At 44.6% G+C, this 19717-nt stretch overlaps 7 protein-coding genes and 2 pseudogenes across 7 annotated transcripts; 5 read left to right on the forward strand and 4 right to left on the reverse strand.

The window, feature by feature from the left end:
* Nucleotides 1-302: 302 nt before the first annotated feature.
* LOC148517147 (uncharacterized) lies at nucleotides 303-2209 on the reverse strand. The gene has a single exon (XM_088479116.1). It carries the CDS (start codon nucleotides 1786-1788, stop codon nucleotides 337-339), a length of 1452 nt encoding a protein of 483 aa, XP_088335242.1. The 5' UTR covers nucleotides 1789-2209; the 3' UTR covers nucleotides 303-336.
* Nucleotides 2210-2269: 60 nt separating this feature from the next.
* Nucleotides 2270-2370, reverse strand: LOC148517148 (U2 spliceosomal RNA; annotated as a pseudogene).
* Nucleotides 2371-2650: 280 nt separating this feature from the next.
* On the forward strand, nucleotides 2651-3099 carry LOC148517149 (histone H2B 1.1-like). Its single transcript, XM_088479117.1, has one exon. It carries the CDS (start codon nucleotides 2669-2671, stop codon nucleotides 3047-3049), a length of 381 nt encoding a protein of 126 aa, XP_088335243.1. The 5' UTR covers nucleotides 2651-2668; the 3' UTR covers nucleotides 3050-3099.
* Nucleotides 3100-5485: 2386 nt separating this feature from the next.
* On the forward strand, nucleotides 5486-5956 carry LOC148517150 (histone H3-like). The gene has a single exon (XM_088479118.1). It carries the CDS (start codon nucleotides 5506-5508, stop codon nucleotides 5914-5916), a length of 411 nt encoding a protein of 136 aa, XP_088335244.1. The 5' UTR covers nucleotides 5486-5505; the 3' UTR covers nucleotides 5917-5956.
* Nucleotides 5957-6650: 694 nt separating this feature from the next.
* Nucleotides 6651-7346, reverse strand: LOC148517151 (histone H1 pseudogene; annotated as a pseudogene).
* Nucleotides 7347-14586: 7240 nt separating this feature from the next.
* LOC148517152 (histone H4) lies at nucleotides 14587-15007 on the forward strand. Its single transcript, XM_088479119.1, has one exon. It carries the CDS (start codon nucleotides 14641-14643, stop codon nucleotides 14950-14952), a length of 312 nt encoding a protein of 103 aa, XP_088335245.1. The 5' UTR covers nucleotides 14587-14640; the 3' UTR covers nucleotides 14953-15007.
* Nucleotides 15008-16798: 1791 nt separating this feature from the next.
* Nucleotides 16799-17272, forward strand: LOC148517153 (histone H3). Its single transcript, XM_088479120.1, has one exon. The coding sequence runs from the start codon at nucleotides 16830-16832 to the stop codon at nucleotides 17238-17240; it is 411 nt and encodes a 136-aa protein (XP_088335246.1). The 5' UTR covers nucleotides 16799-16829; the 3' UTR covers nucleotides 17241-17272.
* Nucleotides 17273-18174: 902 nt separating this feature from the next.
* LOC148517154 (histone H2A type 1-like) lies at nucleotides 18175-18716 on the reverse strand. Its single transcript, XM_088479144.1, has 2 exons — nucleotides 18674-18716; nucleotides 18175-18554 (listed from the first exon to the last, which is right to left on the reverse strand). The coding sequence occupies exons 1-2, from the start codon at nucleotides 18714-18716 to the stop codon at nucleotides 18175-18177; spliced, it is 423 nt and encodes a 140-aa protein (XP_088335270.1).
* A 172-nt stretch (nucleotides 18717-18888) lies between these two features.
* On the forward strand, nucleotides 18889-19464 carry LOC148517155 (histone H2B 1.1-like). The gene has a single exon (XM_088479121.1). The coding sequence runs from the start codon at nucleotides 18924-18926 to the stop codon at nucleotides 19302-19304; it is 381 nt and encodes a 126-aa protein (XP_088335247.1). The 5' UTR covers nucleotides 18889-18923; the 3' UTR covers nucleotides 19305-19464.
* Nucleotides 19465-19717: the final 253 nt, after the last annotated feature.

Consider the following 19717-nt stretch of genomic DNA (forward strand, 5'->3'; position numbering starts at 1 on the left):
CATCTACGATAAGCAATCTGCCGCAGACGAGCTCCTGAACAGAATCTAGTGTGAAGAGGCTCCCCCTAATAAGAATGGCGACCCCTGCAGACTGACACTCACCCCCACCAGACCAATAGGACGGACCGTGAGACCACTGCCGGCCCAGATGTCTATAAGACCTGGAAAAAGGAATAGAGCATTCCTGCAACATGTAAACATCACATTTCTGAGTATCTAAAAATGCAAACACAGACTGTCTTCTAAACCTATCCTTAATACTCCTCACATTAATGGTAAAAAGGGAAAAAGACACCATTAGTTGGGAGAAAAAAGGTTAGAACACGGAAAATACATTTAGCTACCACTCTTGTCGGGCGGTGCCTCCTCTTGAACGGTTGCTGGGTTGCCCTGTTGGGGCGGCTGCATACAGCTCTGGATCAGCTGTTCGATTAAGTTGTCAGCATTCAGGTCAGGTACTACCTCCTCCACGAGGCTTTCCACCATCGCCTCCATCTCGTCTTCTAGTGGAAGAGGGTTCTCGACCTGTTCTACCGCCAACTTCTTGGAATGGTCGGGGTCAGCAGCTGGGCTGTCAAACTCCTTTCGCTTCCTGCTCGACTGTTGAGTGCATGCAGAGGATACAAGAGGGGGAAACTCTTCCTCGGAGAGGAGAGAGACAGGGGGGGTGGAAGAGACAGTGGGATGGAGAAGGGAGCGGGAGGGAGAGGGGGGAGGGGTTGTGCCAGCAGTGGGGGTGGGAGTTGCTGTCACAGTGGGAGGAGGGCGTGGGGTAGGATGGGTGGGAAGGGGTGGGGTAGGAAGGGTAGGATGGGTGCGAGGGAGTGGGGTGGAAGGTTTCTTACCCTCCTGGCGCCTCTGCTGGCCTTGTCCAGTCACTGCTGCCACGTAGGATTTTGCCCTATTGGGGCAGTCTCTGTAGACGTGGTTCACCTCCCCACAGAGGTTGCATGTCTTCTGGGTGGGGCAATCCTTGGTGTCGTGTCCCGCCACCTTGCACTTCTTGCAGGCTGCCACCTTGCAGTCTCTCCCAATGTGATCCTTCCCCCCGCAGGTCTTGCAGATCCGCGGCTGGTCCGGATAACTGAGAAATCCAGCAGATGCGCCCAGGGAGAAGAACTGTGGCAGGTGCACAACTCCATCGGGGCTCCAGTTGTCTTTTAGAAGCTTGACGATGACAGCCCACTTGCCTGTCCAGAAGCCATTCCTGTCCAGGATCTTGGAGGGCTCCTTGATCACCGTGCAGAAGCGGCCCAGGAAAGTGGCGATGTCCTTGCCAGGCGTGTGTGGGTTCCGCATTGAAACCGTCACCCGCCTCTCCTCTCTTTGAATAGGGCAATTGCCCACAAAGCGAGAGAAAGGGGATTCAGGCCTCGCCGCTTTCACCGCTTCCCAGTACCTCTTGCAGATTGCAATGGAGGCAAAGGTCACGTAAAAGATGCCCTTGATGTAATTCTGTATGCTGAGGGTTTCAGCAGTCGAGAACCCCTGTTCAAGGATCATCTTCTTGCCGAAGGTCTCCGTTGTCATATCCGGCATCTTTCCCTCCACTTCCTTCAGCTTCATGACCACGGTCTGCCTCATCCAGGGCTCCAAGGCTGGGGTACCCTTGGGCTGGGTCTGGCTGGGCTTCTCGGGGGCTGTTGCTGGAGGGGCGGTGGAGGTGGATGGGACCTGGTCGGGCAGAGCTTCGGCCGGCTTCTGTCCCTTCTTTCCCGTCTTCTTCCTGGCGGAGGTGGCTGGAGCGGAGGCTGAGGCTGGCACCGGGGTGGGGGCAGCTGAGGCCATCTCTCCTGCTTCTTGCCCGGGGTCGAAGTTGGGCTGGAGAAGGGTCTGCGGCAGTCGGAGGTCGGAAGTCGCTTTCGCAGAGGGCAGAGCAAACAAGTCTAACCCAATGCCAGTCGAAGTCCTTCCTCGTCGCAGTCGCAGGGTCTGGTCGCCGCTGGTCGGAGGTCGGGAGACGGCTTCGCAGAGGGCAGAGCAAACAAGTCTAGCCCAATGCTGGTCAAAGTCCTTCCTCGTCGCAGGGTCTGGTCGTCGCTGGTCGGAGGTCGGTTTCACAGAGGGCAGAGCAAACAATTCTGACCCTCTGCTACTTGTAGTCCTTCCTCGTTGCAGTCGGCAGTCTGGGGGACGCTGGTCGGAGCTTGGCAGTCGCTTCTTCAGAGGGCAGAGCAGCAAGTCTAACCCTCGGCAAGTCGAATCCTTCTTCCTCTCAGCAGTCCTCTTTCAGCTTCCTCGGCCGGTGCAGGTCCAGAAAAAATGCGGCAGCAGGTCCTCTGGAGCCCGAGTGCAGTCACAGTCCAGTCAGTCAAAAACTGATAAGAACAGATACTACACTTGATCTTAGCCAAAAGGCCGAGAAGCCACCTTGTTTACCTCTACCAGATATGCTCGATATAACAGATAAATAACTACCTCACAGAGAGCGCCCTCCTCCTTATATAGATTTTCTGCGGGATCCCCTGTTTGCTCTGTGATTGGTCCAATGACACAGTAACCAATGCAGCTCAAGTTCTTGTACTAGCCAATGAAAGCTGTGGTATGGATGCCCAATAGTGAAGCCAACCGAGGTAAAGCTTAATTTGCATAGCCTGCGTATAAATAGAGCTGATCTTGGTTTAATCAGAATGATTTTCTGCAGAGTGAGTCATTGTCTGTTTTGATAATGCCTGAACCAGCCAAGACTGCGTCGGCCCCCAAGAAAGGCTCCAAGAAAGCGGTGACTAAGACACAGAAGAAAGATGGGAAGAAACGTAGGAAGACCAGGAAGGAGAGTTACGCCATTTACGTCTACAAGGTGCTGAAGCAGGTGCATCCTGATACCGGCATCTCCTCCAAGGCTATGGGTATCATGAACTCCTTTGTGAATGATATTTTTGAGCGCATTGCAGGGGAAGCTTCCCGTCTGGCTCACTACAACAAGCGCTCCACCATCACTTCCCGGGAGATCCAGACCGCCGTACGCCTGCTGCTGCCGGGAGAGCTGGCCAAGCACGCCGTGTCCGAGGGCACCAAGGCCGTCACCAAGTACACCAGCGCCAAGTGATCTCCTCTTCCGTCCCACATGAACACAAAGGCTCTTTTAAGAGCCACCCACCTCCTCTCTAATCGGGCTGTAACTATTACCTTTTACGGAACTGATTTACAGAAACCTAGGCTGTATTTCACTCCTGTTTTACGTAGTTTTTGTCTTTGTTTTATTTGCTGGAATTGTACCTTGTTCCCAATACACACACATTCTACCAGTCATTGTGAGCTTTTTCCACTACTTATTAGAGGCGGACCTCTACCAGGTTCCTATCTGTGTTGCCATTTAATTAAATCCAAGTCTAACCTTGCAATAAGTGGATATTGTATCCAAAACGAGGACCTTGTATTAAATACGTCCTAAGATGTCCTGTACGTCATTAAAAAGATGGTCTTATCAATTTAAATTTCACGTGGAGTATTACACCTGTCAAAAATGTCAGTACACTTATTAATTAGCAGTAATTTATAAGTGGTATCTGTAACCCGGAAAGGCCTCTAGGTTCTGGATGATGATGCCCTTAAATATATTACACACTATTTTTTTTTTTTCTAAATGCTTTACACTCTGGCGTTATAATAATTTGTCTGCAGCTGAATACTTTGACAACCAGGATCCACACACTACTATCTGTAATGACCATCTGCTTATAGTAGTAGAGATGGATGGGTTGCCATGAAAAGGACATGAGTATGTGCAGTGTGGGGTCCCCTTGTTTTTGGGTAAACATGTAAAATGAGCCTCTGGTTTTTACCTGTAAAAGACTCTATTCCCACAGTTTGAGGTGTTGTGCACATGATTTAGTTCAAATTATTGAAATTGAAGTGATTCTTTATTGTTCAATTTCAATATATTCTTTATCATTAATACACGCAATAATCCAATTGACTGTGAGAAACCTAAGGAAAGTACCATCAGCATTCTTCACAGAAAGAGGGGTTTCTAAGAGGGTTTCACCTTTATCCTTCCTGTCATTAGTGGTTACTGGTTTGCTCATCAGTCTTGTGAAGCTGGCATTAACCCTAGCACAAAATGTTATTTTCTTTGGGCGGCATGTTTATATTTATTATGTTAAGTAGATTATTATTTTTGCTTGTTCCATTTATCTCATATACAGTGTATGCATTTGACTCCATTTATTTTATAGCATTGAGATAAATGTGTGTGGGGAAATAGAGGAACGCAACTGTCAATAAAACCCCATATAATTTTATTGATAGCCTGGTGTCATAAATATAAAATATATTACATGCGGCCCTCGACAGTTTACTAAAGTGTGATTACCTTCCATCCCCCAATAATAATTGTCCACCCAAGCTTAATGCCCTCCAGTGATGGCAGCACATGCACATGGGGACCTATTGGGAAGCCAGTGTCCCCTAAATATACCACCTCTCAGTATTTACTTAGTAATCACCAATTACTATCTGCACCAGTATGGAACATTATTTTTAAAATGTCCCCCCCTTATTACTAATATATCTCACTAATAACTACGTAATTGCATGTTCAGAAATCATGAGAGTAGAAACAGAACAAGCAAAATGTAAATAAAATAACTGAATGTGCAGAAGGAAAATACAAATCTGGAATGAATATAGAGCAATAAAAGTGACTGTTTTATATACTGTACCTTTAATATAGCTTGTGTTTTATTTCAACTGAGTACAGTATAGTGTGAGCCCCTATATACTATACAGATGTAGCCCTGTATTTCTTCATGTAGTTTCTCTGAGGTTTAGGTTGTTTCATAGAATAGAAACAATTGTAAAATAATATTTACTGTTTCCCTTTGGTATCATATTTTGTTTCCAATGCATGCAGACCTACTGATTATACTCAGATCTCATATTACTCACAATATGACAACTGATGCCTTCCATATAAATGTATTCTTAATGATTTTTTCAATCAAATGGTTTTTATTGTGAATTTTGCACCATTTGCTGATATATTGATCTATGCTGTTTTACTGTGATTATATACTTGAAGTGTAGCTTGAAGGAATCATTTTGTCTAAACACAAAACTTTCCCGCCCATGGCAGCTATTCAGCGAGGTGATTACTGTCTGTCTTTAGACCCGACACGAGTCCTATAGTGTAGTGATGCAATATCACCGTCCATATGTAGGGGGTCGCTCATTGATTCTTCTCGCTGGTATTCAAAAAAATAATATCCGGTTAAATTACATCGACTGAACTTTGAATTAAACAATAAAAAAAAAAACAACTATTTATTGTAACTCGTGTCATTCCCGCACTGGCCTGTTATATTATATACTTTACATACCTAATAATGGAGGAAACGAAAAATCTTGGCGGGCCTTTTGAAAGTTACAACGACTTTACCTCAGCCAATCAGAATGATGGGCGTCTTTAATTCATCAAATCACAACGCAGCACTGTGGATAAATAGCGTTGTTTCTGACTATTCTTTCTTCATTCTTCTTCCTACATTACTAGTGTATAGAACGATGGCCAGGACCAAGCAGACCGCCCGTAAATCTACTGGAGGAAAAGCTCCCCGCAAGCAGCTGGCAACCAAGGCAGCCCGGAAGAGCGCCCCAGCTACTGGCGGTGTGAAGAAGCCTCACCGCTACCGACCAGGAACTGTTGCCCTCAGAGAGATCCGGTGCTACCAAAAATCCACCGAGCTGCTGATCCGCAAACTGCCCTTCCAGCGTTTGGTGAGAGAGATCGCCCAGGACTTTAAGACCGACCTGCGTTTCCAGAGCTCTGCCGTCATGGCCCTGCAAGAGGCCAGTGAGGCTTATCTGGTCGGGCTCTTCGAGGACACCAACCTGTGTGCCATTCACGCCAAGAGGGTGACCATCATGCCCAAAGACATCCAGCTGGCCCGCAGGATCCGAGGGGAGAGGGCATAGACTATACTCAGCACTCCTATACACGCAGCACAAAGGCTCTTTTCAGAGCCACCAAATCTTTCTAAACGAGCTGAAGCATCAACTATATATATATATATATTGCCTCAACTCCGCTTCCCCCCTAGGTGGAGTCCACATGACCAGTCTCCTTCGTTGGCCTCATATCGCGTATTCTGTAGTACCCCGCACCTTCCCGCTGCATTGGTCAAAGGCAGAAGTCTCCTATCTAGCATGCACTGATTGCTAAGGGAATAATTAAAGGGCCATAATTGTACACCCAGGGACAGGGTGGGTGGCTCTGAAAAGAGCCTTTGTGTTATGGTGGGAACAAAGATCTAGAAGTAACATCACTTGCTCTTAGGCAGTAGAACGGCCTCCCTGAGCGATGTTCACCCCACCGAGCAACGTGGTTAGCCGGAAGAGGCTGTGAATGATTAAGGGGGGGATTATGTCGTATAAAAACGAATTACTGTAATGTTGTGCCTTGTCCAATTTGTGATACTTAAAGCTGTTAAATCATTAACATCCCGCCCCCACACCCCAAGATTGAGACATTGAATGGTGATGTGTAAGCCCAGGAGGCTTTACATGGTTAACCATTAAATACAGTACAAGCGAATCACAAAGGAGCCCCTAGAGAACACGCAGTGCGATTACAGCTCTGCTGAGAGAGGGTGGGTGGCTCTGAAAAGAGCCTTTGGTGTGATAAGGAAGAGGCTGCGGTTGTTTGTCCATCACTTCTTTGCCGCTGCTTTCTTGGGCTTAGCTGCCTTCTTGGCCGGACTCTTGGCAGCTTTGGGCTTAGCTGCCTTCTTGGCCGGACTCTTGGCAGCTTTGGACTTAGCTGCCTTCTTGGCCGGACTCTTGGCAGCTTTGGGCTTAGCTGCCTTCTTGGCCGGACTCTTGGCCGCCTTTTTAGGCTTCACTGCTTTAGGCTTCTTTGGGCTTTTGGCAGCAGCCGCCTTTGATGGTCTCTTTACTTTCTTCGGGCTCTTAGCAGCACTCGGAACTTTCTTGGGCTTCTTCGGGGATTTGGCCACTTTCTTTGCCGCAGGCTTCAGAGACTTCTGAGCGGCCTTCTTGCTTTCTACCGGCTTCTTACTGAGCTTGAAGGAGCCGGAAGCGCCGGTGCCTTTCACCTGGGTGAGGGTTCCTTTGGTCACAAGGCCTTTCACTCCCAGTTTGATGCGGCTGTTTTTCTTCTCCACATCGTAGCCTCCCGCAGCCAGAGCCTTCTTTAAGGCGGCAAAAGAAACCCCACTGCGCTCTTTAGAGGCGGCCATGACTTTCACGATCAGCTCGGAGACGCTGGGGCCAGAAGACTTGGGACTTTTCTTGGCTCCTCCCGCAGCTTTCTTCGTTTGTCTTTTCTTTTTGGCTGCGCCCTCTGATGGAGCAGGGATGGCGGCGGCTGGTGCAGTTTCTGCCATGTTAGCGTACGACTCAGCGAAACAAGTTGAAATAATAATCTGGCACGCACATCTGCCGAAGTCTTTTATATACAGTGTCGGCTATGCTGTGATTGGCTGCTCACCGTGGTGCGTTCTGTGTTCCCATTGGCGGAATATGTATCTAAATGAAAGGGACAATCAGCTCTCAGCGTGTGTTTACCTAGCGCAGAAAAAGAGTATTTTATACGGCTTTAGAAGGGCAGCGAGCTGGCTCTTTGCTCCACACTCCTACTCTAAGACCCTCATTTTGCCCTTTATGGCAATTGCTCGCTTAGGCGCGACGAGGTAAGATAGAAATAGCCACTGGCAGCTCATCCACACCAGTCTGCATGTGCCCTGCATGTTACAAATCTTTCCTTTCATGCGAGGCTAATATGTCCTATCGGATCATCTTGTCTCCTCCTGGCACTGGAGATAGTGAAGGGGCTCTGTGGCATAATCTGTATAGAACAACAAGGTGGAAGAAAGTCTTGGGCGCTTCAAAACTATGCTGCAGCCTTTTCAATAAAGATCTTTCCCCAAAGATCCAAAGAAATATCCGTTATGCAAAATTTATTGAAAAAATTGGCGCTGCTAGTTGTAGTGTGTTTAGAACAAATAGAAAAAATACTTATCCGTGTAGATGCTGTAGTAAACGTCAGTTCTAATATTCTTTCTTTGTCTTTACCCAAAGTTCCGAGATCATGGGGAAAAAAGGAATTATGTATATGACGTCAGTGTGAGATGTAGTAAGGGTTGGTAATAGACAATAATTCTTCAAAATAAGGTGGAAAAATAAGGCGTCCCCCAACTCACTAAATGCACAGATGGGGACACTCCTATCATGATGTTTTTAATACAACAAAAAGTGTATGCACACACCTAGAACTTACAGTCCTATCAGGTGGTGCTCAGCATATAAAGGTATCTTTGATGTAATATGGAAATGGAGGAGCGTACCCGTACTCACAAGGCTACGAAAGATTGTCTGCTCATAAAGGTATCTTTTCAATCCTCCATACTCAATAAAAGATCTTTTTCTTTGTATCAAAAAAGTGGTTTATTTTACAAAAACTCAAAACGACAATAATATAAAATTATATAGAGCATTCTCCAAGATGGGAAAGCTGCACTGTGAACAACTGTGGTATAAAAGGTGTGGAGGTGAGATTAAGACTGTCAAAAATGGATATAGAAACGACCAACAATCCAGATTTGTGTATAGAGAGTGAATTCGACCCCTCAACTTCACGAGCTTTCCTGGCTGGTAATGCCTTTGAGTCTCCAAAGCCTTTAAACTACACCCCTTTACTTCAAGAACAACGACCAGCAAGAGAAGTTTCCCCTTTTCTAGAAGAAAGATGGACACGGAAAGGCGAAGGGTTAAGGAAAAACCCAAGAAGAAGATTAAAGATGTAAAAAAGCTTCATAGATCAAATAGGAACAAAATGAAGAAAATAAGAAGAGGTTGTAGGGCAGGGACGAAAAAGAAAAAACAAAGTGAGAGGAGGAATTCACTCAAAAAGAGTGATGATAAAGAGAAAGAAAAAGAAAAACTATCTGGAAGTAGGATACAAATTTTCAATCTCAGTAGTCGCATTCTGTCTAAAGAAGAAGACAAAATCCTAGAAAAAGGTTTAAAATATGCGCCAACTTCAACCAGCAACCACTTTGAAAAATTTGTGGACATCCATAAATTTATAAGGAAAATCTGTTTGAAAAAATTTTTTGCAATTAAAGAAAAGGAAGAAATTAAGAATGAAACACATGGAATGTCAGAAGAGGAAAACTATAATAAACATAAGAAAAAGTCCACGTTCTATCCTACCCATGTGAAAGGAAATTTCATAGACACTTTCTCCAAAGTAGTGCTGGAAGAGTTGGAGACCATGAAAAAACCTAAAGTCAAATTTAATTTAACAAGAAAAGAAAGGGAGATTATCAAAAATCTTGGTGAAAATGAAAATATAGTCATAAAACCTTGTGATAAAGGAGGAGGGATTGTCATTATGGACAGAGCTAAGTATATAAAAGAAGTGGAGAGACAATTGTCAGATGCCTCCACGTATACAAAGCTTAAAAATGACCCCACCCATCGCATTAAGGAAGAATTTTTGAAACTCATCAATGGCCACCTGGAAAAAGGAGGAATCACGAAAGATGAATTTGAATGTCAACATTGAGAATCCCATCATTCCCACGATGTACTACCTAAGGTACACAAAAATGCTACAAACCCCCCGGGAAGACCAATTATAGCAGGGACGGACAGTCTGACTTCCAATTTATCATCACTTATAGATAGTATCCTACAGCCACTAGTTATTGCCAACCCTTCCTATTTAAGAGACACAGGAGACATCTTGAGGAAAATAGATGATTTCACCTGGGCAGAGGATTTTTGGTTGGCCTCGGCCGATGTTACGTCTCTATATACCTGTATACTACATGAAAAAGGTTTAGAAGCGATTGAATGGTCTCTAACAAAGTCAGAATTTTCATCAGAAAGGAAGAATTTTGTGGTAACAGCTATTAGATTCATCTTGGAAAATAATTACTTTCTTTTCAACGGTGAATTCTTTCTTCAACGCACAGGAACAGCGATGGGGACCAAATTTGCCCCAAGGTATGCCAATCTGTTCATGGGTTTTTGGGAAGAGACCCATGTATACAGTGGCATAGCTTGGGGCACAAACCTCATTAAATGGTACCGCTACATTGACGATATTATATTGTTATGGAAGGGTACAGAAGACGCCCTTACCCAATTCTTTTCTTCTTTGAATATCAATGATGTCAATGTACATCTTACTTTGGCATATAGCCAATTAGAAATTATTTTTTTAGATTTAACGATCTATATAGAAGAGAATAAGATTCACACAAAAACCTTTAAAAAATCTACGGATATCAACTCTTTTATTCCAATAGACAGTCAACATCATAAACATTGGCTAAAAGGAGTACCAAGAAGTAAATTTTTAAGGGTCAAACGCAACTGTAGCAAAGAAGACATATGCAAAGATCAAATGGATCAGATGAAAAAGGACTTTATGGCAAAAGGATACAAATCAAAGGAACTGGACGAAGCTATACAGACAACAATGGGAAAGGAAAGATCGAATCTATATGGTACCACTAGAGTGAAGAAAAAGGTCAACAGAAATGAAAAATCCAAGTGGGCAATTATTACTGGTTACGATTCACAGTATAAACAAGTAGAAAAAATCTTCCAGAAACATTGGCACCTCCTAAAAAGGGACCCTATACTACAAGATATCATTCCAGATCATCCTAATTTTATTTATCGCAAATCAAAAAACCTTAAAAATTTCCTGGTAAAAAGTATGCTACCTATACCTATGAAAAATCTGATACCAACAAAGGGTTTCCATCGGTGTGGTCTCTGTATGGGCTGTAGGCATGTCAAGGATAACAACATGAAATATACAGAGGTTCAAATTAATGGTGTGAATTTCAAAATACATGATTTTTTAACATGTAATACATCTAATGTTATTTATTTAATAGAATGTGCATGTGGTCTGGCATATATAGGACGGACCACCAGGTCTCTGAGGGTGCGATTATCTGAACACCTGAGAAACATCAAAAAAGGCCTTATTACGCACTCTTTATCTAATCATTTTAAATCTACACATGACTGTTCAGTTTCATTTATTAAACGTTTTGTAGGATTAATTCATGTCAAAGCATCCTGGAGGGATAAAAATGTTGAACAAAATCTTGCAAGAATTGAAATGAAGACCATATTCAACCTTAAAACTCTGCATCCCGGAGGACTTAACCAGGACTTTGAGATTAAATGGTTCCTGTAAAACATTGAACCTTTTTTAAAATACCACTTAAAATACCACTTGAATTTCTTGTGTATTACATTCTTAAAATGATTTTAATAACATTAGTTTTAATAATATTATTTTTAGTTTATTCGATGTTATGTTTAAAAAAAATTTTTTAACATCATCCATTAACATTTAATTTTGTTTGATAGATTCATCCTAACGTCTGCCTAAAAAACTACATCTCCCAGAATCCACCTTAAGGCTATCCGTAGGAGAACTCTAAGCTTGAAAAAACACTACATTTCCCAGAATTCTAGAAGGCTCTAATCGCAGCTTCCGTTTCTCTGCCTCCGTCAAAGCCACTGAGATCATACACGGAAAAAACTACATCCCCCAGAAGCCCTGTAACCGGATTACAGATTCTGGATGAGCACTTCCAGTAAAGCCGCGGAGATCACACTCCGGCGATCCGCTGATATGCCGATTCAACATAGGGGACTGATCCATTTTAGGATAAAGTGGGGAATAAGTTGAGCGGGGGGGTCCTTTAGAGACCAGCGGAAAAGAGGGGAACCTGATTCCGTGCGGACCGGAAGTGCTGATGCGGCCATCTTGAAAAATCCAGGAAGAGGGGTATAAAAGCAGGAATCTTAACACTTACCTTCATGCCTTGAAAAAGAGACTCCGTCTCGAAACGCGTTGGCTAAGAAGGAGACATACTCATCTGGACTGCTGTTACTGTGAATATACTAGAGGTAGATGCGGAGAGGTGTTGCATTTATTGTTTATCCACACTTGTTTTGGGATCCGGATCCCTCTCACCTCCACACCTTTTATACCACAGTTGTTCACAGTGCAGCTTTCCCATCTTGGAGAATGCTCTATATAATTTTATATTATTGTCGTTTTGAGTTTTTGTAAAATAAACCACTTTTTTGATACAAAGAAAAAGATCTTTTATTGAGTATGGAGGATTGAAAAGATACCTTTATGAGCAGACAATCTTTCGTAGCCTTGTGAGTACGGGTACGCTCCTCCATTTCCATATTACATCAAAGATACCTTTATATGCTGAGCACCACCTGATAGGACTGTAAGTTCTAGGTGTGTGCATACACTTTGTGTTGTATTAAAAACATCATGATAGGAGTGTCCCCATCTCTGCATTTAGTGAGTTGGGGGACGCCTTATTTTACCACCTTATTTTGAAGAATTATTGTCTATTACCAACCCTTACTACATCTCACACTGACGTCATATACATAATTCCTTTTTTCCCCATGATCTCGGAACTTTGGGTAAAGACAAAGAAAGAATATTAGAACTGACGTTTACTACAGCATCTACACGGATAAGTATTTTTTCTATTTGTTCTAAACACACTACAACTAGCAGCGCCAATTTTTTCAATAAATTTTGCATAACGGATAATCTGTATAGAGTCGGGTGGATTTTGAGACACATAAAGGCAACGTGTGGGCTTTTGTACACTCAGATGGATAACACAGACAGGTTTCCTCACAAGGTATTTGTACTCTTGTCTAGAAACTCTAGTTACTATGACATAGTAAGGATACATAACAGACTTATACCTCTTTTCCACCAAAAACCCAGGTCAGGCCCATTAATACCCCTTTTACTCTGGAGCTAAAACCCGGGTTTTTGAAGGGTTAATCCGTGCAGCTCCCTGGTGTAAAAGGGGAGAGATTTGGATCGCCGGGACGAGGGACCCGGCAATCCAACCCAGGTTACTAGCAGGGTTTAACACGGGCGTAGCACGTGAAACCCTGCTATGAGAACAGCGCACCCCGGGTCACGATGACCTGGAGTGTGCTGCTAGCCGGCCAATTGGTCCGGCATCAGTGGCGCTTGGAGATGACGTCATCTCCAAGCGACCACTTTCAGTCCGCAAAAGCCGGGTCTATGCAGACACGACTGCGGTGTGAGCGGCGCTGACTCGAGAATATCCCGAGTCGGTGCCGGCAAAATTCCGTGTCTGATCCGGATAGGAACTTGGTTCCAACTCCGGGTCAGACCCGGAATTTAGGTGGAAAAGGGGTATTACACTGCACCTTCGATCTTGGTTACTCCGAGGTCAGCCCTGTTCACACTGAACTCAGGTCTGCCCTGCTAAACCTGTGAGGTCATAAAAAGTGGGAGGTGAATGCTCCACAACCACCAATCAGCTCATTTTAGGCATGACCCAGGTCAGATAACCCGGGTTGCACCGTTTACACTGCACCATTTCCTGGGTCCAACCGTGGTAGTTACCTGGTTTGGATTGCTGGGTCACTTGACTTGGGTTATTTTTCAGGGACCCCTTTACACTGAGCTGCGACCCAGGTAGACCCAGCAAAAACCCAGGGTTTTGCTCTGGTGTAAAAGGGGTATAAGCTACATATTAATCCTGCCTGGGATTCTGCTGGCAGCGTAGAATGTGTGTGTGACACTTCTAAATGTTCTTCTATTCATCCAAATCTCTTCTGTATATTTATCAAGATAAATGTGTCAGTAATATGGCTATGGCAAGCTAGCCCCATTACTTTGAAACTGGTACAGAACAAACCTCAGTCACCAGCTAAGAAGTGTGAGGTTAACCTGGGCTAGAAGCAAAGATCATGCTGGAATGCCAATAACAGTTTAAAAGGAACTCAGCAATAAATGTTAGGAAGAGCACACCACAGTGGCAGGACCGTGGTGCCAGATAATTATTACATAAAGCTGTTATTGACAGCCTGGCAGTTGCTTACTAGAAATAAGGGTAGCCTTCCCACATACACCACCCCCCTTCAAAGCTCATGGAGACCCCACCCTTTGGACAAAAACATGGACATTTAAATTCTACATAAAGAAAGTCCCCACGCAGCCTGTAATGTGTGCCTTGTCCAGTTTGTGATACAAAACCTATCTCAGTGAAGAGAGAGGAGTAAACAGATGGATGTGTTTGGAGGGCAGACAGACAGAAGGAGGGAGGCAAAGATAAATAAAAAAAGGGGGGGTAACAGTACAGTGAGATGGGAGGAATAGAGGATAGAATAAGGGAAACTGAAGGAATTGTGGAAAGAATAGATGGAGAAGAGGGGGAGACTGTATAAAAAAAAGTACAAGAGAAATGAGGAAAAGGGAGAAACAGGGGAAAGAATGGGGGACAAGTAGTAATAGGGGGACAGTAATGTTAAAGATCACTTATAATATGGACACATATCTCATTAGATACATACACAGTCTCAGTTCAGTCTGTGTAGAGGATGAGTTCTTGTATACATTTTAATTCTAATAATTGCACTGGGAGAAGTCGTCCCAAAACTGATATTGTCCCTGTATTAGAAGTGTCACAAGGAGCAGGATGTGACGCACAGGAGGACTCCTCCCTCATATCTTAGAGGTTTCCTACTAGGTCCGCCCGCACTGTATAAGAGGAGGACTTTTCCGCAGCGCAAGAACATTTCTCTTCTTGTTTCGAGTAGAACCAGTGAAAAAGGAGCAGCATGTCTGGCAGAGGCAAAGGTGGAAAGGGGCTTGGAAAAGGAGGCGCAAAGCGGCACAGGAAGGTGCTTCGGGATAACATCCAGGGAATCACGAAACCCGCCATCCGTCGTCTGGCCCGGAGAGGGGGTGTGAAGCGCATATCTGGTCTCATTTATGAAGAGACGCGTGGGGTGCTGAAGGTCTTTCTGGAGAACGTTATCCGGGACGCCGTTACCTACACCGAACACGCCAAGAGGAAAACCGTCACCGCCATGGATGTGGTGTACGCTCTGAAACGTCAGGGACGCACACTCTATGGCTTCGGGGGCTGAACACTGATGTACATCTAATACTAACACCCACACAAAGGCCCTTTTCAGGGCCGCCCATCTCTTCTAAGAGAGCGCTATAATTCACTGCTAGTATTTTGTCCTGGCAAACAGCAGACCTTTTACAAGGTGCTAATATATCACTTTTTTCCTCGTATTGAGCTGCGTGTTTGATGATTACATTTACAGCGTTACAGGTTATTATTTCATAGCGATGCACATACCCATTATAAACTTGTTCTAGGTGTGGACATTCAAGCACAGTTTGGAACGTATCCCCATGTTAGAGAATTGAGTGAGGCCGTAATAAACGATGGCACAAATCTGTGTTTTGGGCTGACTAGTTGTAAACTGACGGATACAACGTACACTTTTTAGAAGGGAAAAACAGAAAAGATTCTAATTTGTGTTGGCTGTAGGTAAAGCCCTATTCTCTTAAAAGCCATAACCCCTTTCTGCCTGGGAAGGATGAAATTGAAAACAATAGCACATTGCATACAATCACATCACCATTAAGATTCATATTAAGACGCGGGGAGCCCTTTCAAATAATTTTGTCAATCAAAATTGAGCATTACACTGGTTAAAGCAATAGATTATTGTCTTCTGTGGCTGTTGATTTTGGTAAAGACATGTTTGCAGGCTGCTGTAACTGAATGATCATGTAACATTGTAGCAATCCACAGAGTTTTATACAGTTACAATATGGTCCAGGCCTTAGCCTATATTGTAACAAATGTATCAAACCGCTAAACCACACTGGAATTACTACACACTGCTCATAGGAATAGAGTCAGTGTTTTGAAGGCAGATTTATAAATGAGTCCGTCAGTTCCTGCACCTGGTCGTTTTCTGTCGTCTAGAGACAATCAGAAGCCAAACTCACGGTGCTTCTGGTTTGGCAGAACACTGTAGGCTTTCTTATCCACACAGACACGATCCTGGAGCAGTGACTACTGCTGGAAAAATAAATGAGCCCGGGTGGGTGATGGGGCGCCCTGAGCTAGCTGCCGGTTGTAACTCCTTACACTGTTTCTATGTTGGGAACTTGGGACACATCATGCTCCGATAGGTCTTGCACTCCTCGTAATCTGAAGTAGACTGCTACAGTACTGTATCCCCCAGCTGGTGCCAACTGATGTAATGCGGGTCTTTTAATTTAATGGGGATCCTTATGTATCAGATTCAACATACAATCCCTTCAATTTAATATAGATTGAACACTTCTTAATACCTAGAGTAAGTGCAATTCGCATTCTTCCCAAAAAGAGGGCTTTCTAAGTGGGATGTACCTTTATCTCTTCTGCCTGATACCCAGTTTCTTATCACAGACACAAGCAGAAGTTGGAGGCTTGCACTCAGGCTGAGGTGTGTTTCTCAGCTTTGGAAAGTTATCGAACAATTATATATACACACACTGTATGCTAGGAAGTGGGATAACTGCACTTTTTAATGTGGTAGCAGATATCCTGGTTAAAGGTTAATAATGATTACGTGGGATCGAATAATATTTAATCACTTGTAGTAAGAGTAGATAACCTGTGGCACATTAGCTGCTGATGAATTACAAATCCCAGTCTGCCCTGCCATAGATGTAACATAACACCTGTTGGCAGGGCAGGCTGGGGATTACAGCAGCTGGAATATGAGAGGGAAACTTGTCTTTCTACAGTCAGTTCCTGATTCTGTAAAAGTGGGCTGGACGTCAGAAATGCGGGATTTTTGAAAAATGGAACAGTCTTTGAAACCAATCGGTGAAGAGGGCAAGCCTACTTCCTCCAATCAGCGTAAAGCACAAAGTAGAAATACGTTTGCTGAAAGCCGTCGTACAGTACTCTTGTTTATTTAGTACGTTAAGCAATAAGCACTGTTTTTGAATAATGGCCAGGACCAAGCAGACCGCTCGCAAATCAACTGGTGGGAAAGCTCCCCGCAAGCAGCTGGCAACCAAAGCTGCCCGGAAGAGCGCCCCAGCTACCGGCGGCGTGAAGAAGCCTCACCGCTACCGACCCGGGACTGTTGCCCTCCGAGAGATCCGACGCTACCAAAAATCCACCGAGCTGCTGATTCGCAAGCTGCCCTTCCAGCGTCTGGTGAGAGAGATCGCCCAGGACTTTAAGACCGACCTGCGCTTCCAGAGCTCTGCCGTCATGGCCCTACAAGAGGCCAGCGAGGCTTATCTGGTCGGGCTCTTTGAGGACACCAATCTGTGCGCCATCCACGCTAAGAGGGTGACCATCATGCCCAAAGACATCCAGCTGGCCCGCAGGATCCGAGGGGAGAGGGCATAGACTATACTCAGCACTCCTATACACGCAGCACAAAGGCTCTTTTCAGAGCCACCAAATTTTTCTAAACGAGCTGAGGCATCTACTACATATGGCTAGAATTGGAAGAATACTGATAAAGCCTTCTAGGCTCCTAGGTGAAATCTACAAGACCAGTCTCCTTATTTAGTAGCTACGCAGCGCGTACTTTGTAGTACCCCGCACCCTCTTGCAATATGAGGGACCGTTTTTATCATTTAGTAATTGTTTCAATTGAAGTTAAAGGTTTTTATATATAGAGCAGAACGTTAGGCAGTTCACAAGGCTGCAAAGCTTGGGGAGAGATCAAGTGGATGGGGATAGAGTACCAACTAATCAGGTCCTGTCCTTTTACAGGCTGTTTGAAAAAACGAGTTAGGAGCTAATTGGCTGGTACTTGATCTCTCTCCAAGCTTTGATAAAGCTCCCCCTGAAGCGCTTGAGAGCTATGGTAGCAAATCCCTCCCCCTCATGTGCTCTGCGTGGTTGATTTTCTTACACGTGAGTTCAGTACACTAAAGTATAAAACATACAATGGCGCTGCCGCTTCTCCCGCTAAATCGGGCTCATATACTCGCACTTATGTCACAAGTAGCCGTTGCAATTCAAGTTAAAGCCTTTGATGTATAGATCAGAATGTTTGTTTTTTGTACACTTCACTGAGCTACACCCTGCTCCTTTACAGAGCCAGCCCCACGTTCTATAAAAAGCTATAGAAAAACTCCCCTTTTAGGGGTCTGCCGGTCACTGCACTATTACAAGTTCTCTAATGATCTAAAGCGCACAATGGCTCTCACGCTAAATCGGGCTCATTTACTCGCACTGGTGTATTTGAAGCCATGAATCAGCTCTTTAGGGACGGGGTGGGTGGCTCTGAAAAGAGCCTTTGTGTTATGGGGACATGTATCTAGCAGTAACTTTACTTGCTTTTAGCTGCCTTGTGGCTCTCGGTCTTCTTGGGCAACAGTACAGCCTGGATGTTGGGCAGGACGCCTCCCTGAGCGATGGTCACCCCACCGAGCAGCTTGTTTAGTTCCTCGTCATTGCGCACAGCCAACTGTAGGTGGCGGGGGATGATGCGGGTCTTCTTGTTGTCACGGGCGGCATTTCCGGCAAGCTCCAGAATTTCAGCCGTCAAGTACTCGAGGACTGCGGCCAGGTACACCGGGGCCCCGGCTCCAACACGCTCTGCATAGTTTCCCTTCCTCAGTAGACGGTGGACGCGACCTACCGGGAACTGGAGACCGGCCCGGGATGAACGAGTCTTAGCCTTTGCCCTGGTCTTGCCGCCTTGTTTCCCTCTTCCAGATATGCTCGATTTACACAAATATAATTCTCTTCACACTGAAAGAGCGAGGAAAAGAATCTATAACATGCTCCTTCTCCTTTTTTATATATACTATGACGGTTTCAATTACTTGCTCTTTGATTGGTCTGCTTACACGGCAACCAATGCAGCATAAGTTCATGCACTGACCAATCAGCAAATGTAGGGTGGGATTACAATGCCGTTCAACATCACATGATTCGTCTACCCAATAGTGCAGCCTGCAGAAGTGAAGACTCATTAGCATGGGTTGTCTATAAATAGAGCAGATCTGGTTAAAGTTGGTCACTTTTGTCTATTAAATTCGTTGCTTTCTGGAGTGAATAAGTTTTTTCTTAATAATGCCTGATCCAGCCAAGTCTGCTCCGGCAGCCAAGAAAGGCTCAAAGAAAGCGGTGACTAAGACCCAGAAGAAAGATGGGAAGAAGCGTAGGAAGACCAGGAAGGAGAGTTACGCCATTTATGTCTACAAGGTGCTGAAACAGGTGCACCCTGACACTGGCATTTCCTCCAAGGCTATGGGCATCATGAACTCCTTTGTGAATGATATCTTTGAGCGCATTGCAGGCGAAGCTTCCCGTCTGGCTCACTACAACAAGCGCTCCACCATCACTTCCCGGGAGATCCAGACCGCCGTACGCCTGCTGCTGCCGGGAGAGTTGGCCAAGCACGCCGTGTCTGAGGGCACCAAGGCTGTCACCAAGTACACCAGCGCCAAGTAATCTGCTTTCCTTCTCCTTTCCACATAAACACAAAGGCTCTTCTAAGAGCCACCCACCTCATCTCTAATCGGGCTGTAACTATTGCTGTGACCCCTGTACTGGACAGATAGTAATGTGCTTTTTTCCAGTCTTCTGTGCACTTAGATTTTTTTATTAAATTAAGGAAAATTATTGATATGGTGATTCCACTCATGTACTTTCTGTATCCTTTGTTGATGTTGGCGCTCAGCTAGAACAGCTTTTGAATTTTTGTTTTAATATGTTGGATATTGAACGCTGGCAGCTGCACTAATCTGTGCAGCAGTGACCTCGTGTGGTCATTGGTGGAATAGCTGTTATGTATACATTTCGGTTATATAGTCTCATTTGCAATCTGTCCCCAGTTTTATATGTGTACAGTTTTAAATTGTCAG

The sequence above is a fragment of the Taudactylus pleione genome, unplaced genomic scaffold (genome assembly GCF_031769625.1).
Source record: "Taudactylus pleione unplaced genomic scaffold, aTauple2 ptg000226l, whole genome shotgun sequence".
Lineage (NCBI taxonomy): Eukaryota > Metazoa > Chordata > Amphibia > Anura > Myobatrachidae > Taudactylus > Taudactylus pleione.